This window comes from Strongylocentrotus purpuratus, unplaced genomic scaffold (assembly GCF_000002235.5).
Source record: "Strongylocentrotus purpuratus isolate Spur 01 unplaced genomic scaffold, Spur_5.0 spur5_scaffold_19, whole genome shotgun sequence".
NCBI classification, from domain to species: domain Eukaryota; kingdom Metazoa; phylum Echinodermata; class Echinoidea; order Camarodonta; family Strongylocentrotidae; genus Strongylocentrotus; species Strongylocentrotus purpuratus.
This window is the reverse complement of record NW_022145604.1, coordinates 6,163,115-6,169,040: the sequence shown is the minus strand read 5'-3', so window position 1 is coordinate 6,169,040 and position 5,926 is coordinate 6,163,115. Positions and strand designations below refer to the sequence as shown.

The following is a 5,926-nucleotide window of genomic DNA, read 5'->3' as shown; positions in this document are numbered from 1 at the left end:
ATTCCATTGCATATAATTCAAGTTTTAGAGAGAAATAATTAGTGTGACATAAGTGAAGATAAGCATCAGTAGAATGTATTCGGGTTAGGGTTAGAGTTAAGGTCAGTGATAGACATGTGGTCAGGGTTATGATTTTTAATGTGGAGGTTGGTTTTCTACAGTTTATTATCTTCCATTTATTTTTTCAGACTCAGACGGGAATCGGTTATTATGGCATTCATCCGACGAACACCTCTTTTACGCTGTCTATCATTGGTTGTAGCGTGTATTCTAACACCGACGCTCATCCAAACAATACACCAAGATGCCATGTTTACATCTCCTATGATATGTCATTATGATGCCGAGCAGAAGGAAGCCGATTGCTCTTATCGGGGGTTGGACTCCATCCCTCAGAATATTCCGGACGATATTAAAGAACTCGATGTCGCGTACAACAATATCACTTTCATCCTGAGTTCTTCTTTCAAGAGATACCCTTTGATCCAGGTCTTGGATCTTTCCTCAAACGACATCAGAATGATAGAATCTGCATCTTTTTACCCTCTAAAGGAATTGAAAACCTTAATCATATCAGACAACCTTAATCTAGTTCTCCCAGCTACAGACCTGTTCAGGTGGTCTAAGAACCTGTCCATCCTGGATCTGTCTGATTCGAATCTGAAACTGCTTCCAAACGACACTCTGAAATGGAGCCCGTATGTAGAGTATTTAGACCTTAGCGACAACAAACTCACTTTCGTTAACATGAGCCTTTGTGGCAGAGCAAAGAATATTTACTTGACTTTTAATGAAATCGAGTATCTCACGGCAGAATCCTTCTTCTTCGGATGTCAAATTGATTATATTGATCTGACCGGGAATCCTATTAAATCAGTAGACCCAAACGTTATTGTATCGTTGCGTGTCCGATCACTGGCCCTTGGAGACTACCCTTTGTCACTTGAGATACTGAAGGATATTTATAGCGGAATTTGTCGCTCTGAAAAAGTGGGGCTCGGTATAATTTATACAAATTTCACAGTCTTGCCACGAGATTTCTTCCGTAATTGCTCTCTTACTTTTCTCAGATTATCGGGCAATGAGATCCAATCCCTCTCTCCGTACGTGTTCTCAAACTTGACAAGACTCGTGGAACTTGATCTATCGCAAAACAATATCGTCACTGTTGAACCGATATTCTTTCAAGGCATGCGGGGGCTAAAATTGTTGAACTTGAACTCCAATCAAATAAAATATATAAACCCAAATAGTGACGTATGGGCACTGGACTTGAATGTGTTGTACTTACGCGGCAATTCTTTGACAACAATCTCAGAATTCGCATTTCTCGGTTTGCGAAATCTAACGCTGTTAGATCTAAGCTTTAACAAAGCCCTTATTGTCCTGGAAATCACGTCGTTATCGGAACTGACAGGAATTCAAACCATCGACTTGAACCAATGCAGTATGTCCACATTTCATCCGGTAGCCCCGAACTTAACAACCCTTTCCATGAATGGCATGACCATCCCTTTGGCCTATACGACCCCTAGAATATTCCTCAAAGATTCACAAGGCATTAAAGATTTGGAAATCCGTGCATCGGGGCTGGTGACAAGTGATATATGGGATAGAATCCTGAATGTCTCTCTTTTTGACGGATTGTCAAATCTTATTACTTTGGATCTCAGCCACAATTATTTAGACCTTTTCTTTCCAGCTAGGATCTTCGAACAACTCTCTGCTCTCCAGAACCTTAGTTTAGAAGCCTGTCATATTTCAGGCCTTCATCCATTAGCTTTTACGGGATTGGAATCGCTTCGGGTGCTAAATTTACGTGGAAACCTGATTCAACAACTTAATTTTGAAATATTCAAAATGTTAGATCAAGTGACTATTATCAATCTTAAGGACAACCTTTTAGCATACCTTGGTGAACAACTTTTCTCGAACAATCCCAGACTGACTACTCTTTTGCTATCAAACAATAGATTAACCCGTCTCAACCAAACGACATTTGAACCGATAGAATCCTCGCTTCTATCTTTCGATTTTTCATTGAACCCTATCAGCTGTAACTGCGATCTACGATGGTTACGCGATTGGATGAGTGGATATATTGATGTCATTGACGAGGATAGAACCATCTGTTCATCGGCCTCTTTAGAACCTCTTCGCTGGAAACCTTTGCATGATTTCGATCCCTGTAAACTTTGTGGATGCAACTTTGTTCTTGTAGGCTTGACTCCTCTCGCCGGCATTTTCTTGGCTGTCATCGTCGCAGTCATTTATCACAACCGATGGTCGATGAAGTACAAACTCTTTCTCTTGAAACTAATGGTAATTGGATATAAAGAGATGCGAGACGCCCGGGAGCACAACGATTATGAGTTCGACTTGAATATTATTTCCTACGATAACGACGAAGAATGGGTTCGTCAACTACTCCAACCAGCTCTGGAAGAACGGCTCCCGCAGTTTCAGAGGAATGTCTTTGGTGATCAAGACCTCATCATTGGTATGCACTATCTGGACGCTGTCGACTACGTGGTGAGCCATAGTTACAAAACCATCATTCTACTCAGCAGAGCCGCTGTGAATGATCGCTGGTTCATGCACAAATTCCGCACCGCCATGGACCATGTGAGCGACACCCAGACTGAATTCGTAGTCGTGGTCTTTCTCGAAGACATCCCTGACGAGGAGATACCATTCTTGGCAAGGTTATATTTAAGTGACGGCAGACCCTACCAACATTGGACCGAGGACGTGAGAGGACACGATTTTTTCTGGAATAAACTGGTGAAAAATCTCACCATTAATCTCAGGACCAATGACTTGATCCCCAACGAGTAGTAGCGGTCTGACTTATTTTCGGGCTAGTTTGTTCCATACATTACTGTCCGTATCTCATATTTTTGTATATCTGATTCATGCATTAAGCTAAGAGCCCTACTGGAGCTAGGATCAGACTAAATGTAAAGTGGCAAACACATCTGATGTCAATTTATATTAATAAATCCATTATATGTGGTCATGCATAAATTATGATACACTTAATGGCGTAATATCTTGGTTTTGCTCTTGTGCAGTATACCGGTTGATAGAAGAAATAGCAACAATTACTCTTCATGTTACTCTAGACCTGGGCCCCGTCTTACAAACAGTTGCGATTGATCCAAATCAATCGCAAGTCCTCCAATCAATCGCAAATTTGCAGTCTCCTATCTCTTATGTACATAGTTGCGATTGATATCAACTCTTTGTAAGACGGGGCCCAGGGATTCCCAAAGTCCGGACCGCTGGACATGTTAATCCGGACCTCCGGGGGAACTTTTTTGTTTGTTTAAACCTTAAAGATACTATGTCCCTTTTGCAGCCAACCTCAAATTCTGTTGAACTTTGCAGGAATTATGAATATGTCATGTATGTCCTATCTGTGAAATTTAAACGTTAGCAGTGTCCTCATATTCAAATTATGCAAGGAAACCCGTTTACTTGCTAGACTTCACAGTCAGACACTATTGAGTGACTGACTGGCTTTTTTTTCTTCTTTGGTAATAGCATACATGAAAAGAGTTGTAAAGGGTACATGAGCATTTGTCTACATCAATAACCGACTTCTTGTGATGGCCAAGATTAAACTGATTGAACCTTTGCGCAGCATAAAACGTATGACCATTCGGTACAATAATTGTCTGAAAATCAAGACTATTACTTTTGGGCTCTATAGCCCTAAAGTCGATTTGACAACTAATAGTCATTATTTTCCCACTTGAAGACATTTTCATGCCCCACCTTTTTTAGGGAAGTACTAAATAAGTATTATCTTTCAAATGCAGTTGGAATTTAACTTTTTCATTTTTTGGGCCTGCAAATGGGACATAGTACCTTTAATAGGGCCTTTTGGTTTCACATGTATATACGTTCGACCAAAGGGTACCATTGGTCACTGCGTAGTGTAAACAATCACCGCGCTGCCAAAATGAACATTTCCCTATATATTATGTTCTGTACAAAAATGAAGAATTGTTTCTTCTCGGATATGTGAATAGTTAATTAGTTATCATATCGGATATGTGAATAGTTAATTAGTTATCATTCAAACGCCATTTCAGACATAAATATGAAATTCCATGGACTTATTCTTTATGAGATACCCTATCAATATGCCAAGTTTTTTTTGTCATTCCATGACTGAGATTCCAAGGGGGCAACCACCCCTGCCCCCCCCCCCTCTGACCTTGACTGAGAGCTCATATTTGATTTAGTTTAGGAAATACAATTATTTAAATTGAATTGAATTGTGAACCAAAATAACCCGGACTTTTTAGGGTTAAACCGTAACAATTCCCCTCAGATCAGATATAGGATAAAGACCTTAACACAAGCCTCATTTTCTTTAGTAAACAAGTGCCATTACTGTAAATGTTAGGAGTAGATTGTCAGAACGTTTGCATTAATGCCTTCGTCTTGCAATCATTCCATTTGTGCCAATGTTTAGGCGGATTTTTGCCGGAAAACAGTGCTACTTTTCCCACTGATATACCCTACATGTATACCAGAACTACCACGTTCCACTGTCTTAACTCTTAAAATTAAGATACGCGTAAAGAGACGAATGTATAATATCACGAACCTAAATCTATACAAAATAATTGATTTAGTAAATTAAATTTGCCCATTTTTTCGGACCTTTTTAGTTTTCATGGAAATCACATCTGGACCATCAAGGAAAAAGTTTGAGAACCCCCGCTCTACCACTGAGCCATCGCGCCTCCCAAAAGTGGGCCTATACATATACTCGTATGCAAAACACATTTCCGTACAAAAACACACACCCACACGCACAGCGGTTTTTCGCAATGTGACTATTCATCCAGGTTAGACTGTACTACGTTTTAATATGTTGTATTATTTTCTTCTTTCCTTTTTATCTTTGTTCTGTACTAATCTTAAGTTTACGTCTTTCATAAATAATACGTTATCACAATAAGGGATTTAAAAATAACGCAGGATACTATTTCTAGCTATAAAGTTAAGTAGTAATGTTTGATTAGTAAGACCAATTCGAAAGCCAAAGTCCCAAATGCTAAAAACTTGAGAGTCATGCTTTTTTGTTTATAATAATCTGTTTTGGTTTTGATCCAGCTCTCCAACATTCTCACTTAACTCATGGAAGTTCACAGAAATTTTCTGCAGGTCTACATGAATCTACTTTTCCTCCTCAAATATGAAACAATTTTTCGTATTTTCCACTCTTTCATTATTAAAAACTAAAAGCTGTGTGAATCAAAATTGCAACAACAAAAATCAACTACAAATTGCCAAACTGAACACGAAAAAAGTGATTATGAATTCCACTCTCCGTTGCCATTTCGGAGATTTCAAAATAAAACTAAAGGTCACTAAAAGATGACACTATGAAATGGGTTAATCTCTATTAGCTTTGAAAACAATACTCAAATACTCGTAATATATTTCTCTGTCTCAATCTATAAGAGGTATTAGATAAAAAGATCAATTAAGTTTGTGTTGTGTAAATATCTTAGTGTGTTATGTAAATTGTCTTGATATTGGTTATATTTGGAATTGTATTATTAAGAAATCATATATATTGATAACGTGTATATGCAACGATCATCGGCATCTGCACACGATGTATTTGATAAAAAAGATCAATTAATTTTGTGTTGTGTAAATATCTTAATGTAGTATCTAAATTATCTTGATATTGATTTTATTTGACCTATTCCATATTAAGATATCATCAAATATATTAGTAAAGTGTAGACGCAAAGATCAACGGCACCTGAATACTATTTTGGAATAAATTTTGAATGTTTATTACGGTTGTTTTTGTTTTGTAATATACGTAATCAAGTTATGTCAATATATTTTGTGGTTCTCTTTTGGTCCAGAGTAAATGTGACTCTCTAAACAG

General features: G+C 38.0%; 1 protein-coding gene across 1 annotated transcript; it reads left to right on the top strand.

Moving 5' to 3' along the window:
- The first annotated feature begins 210 nt into the window (after nt 1–210).
- Nucleotides 211–2,841, top strand: LOC585783 (protein slit-like). Its single transcript, XM_030989950.1, has one exon. It carries the CDS (start codon nt 211–213, stop codon nt 2,836–2,838), a length of 2,628 nt encoding a protein of 875 aa, XP_030845810.1. The 3' UTR covers nt 2,839–2,841.
- Nucleotides 2,842–5,926: the final 3,085 nt, after the last annotated feature.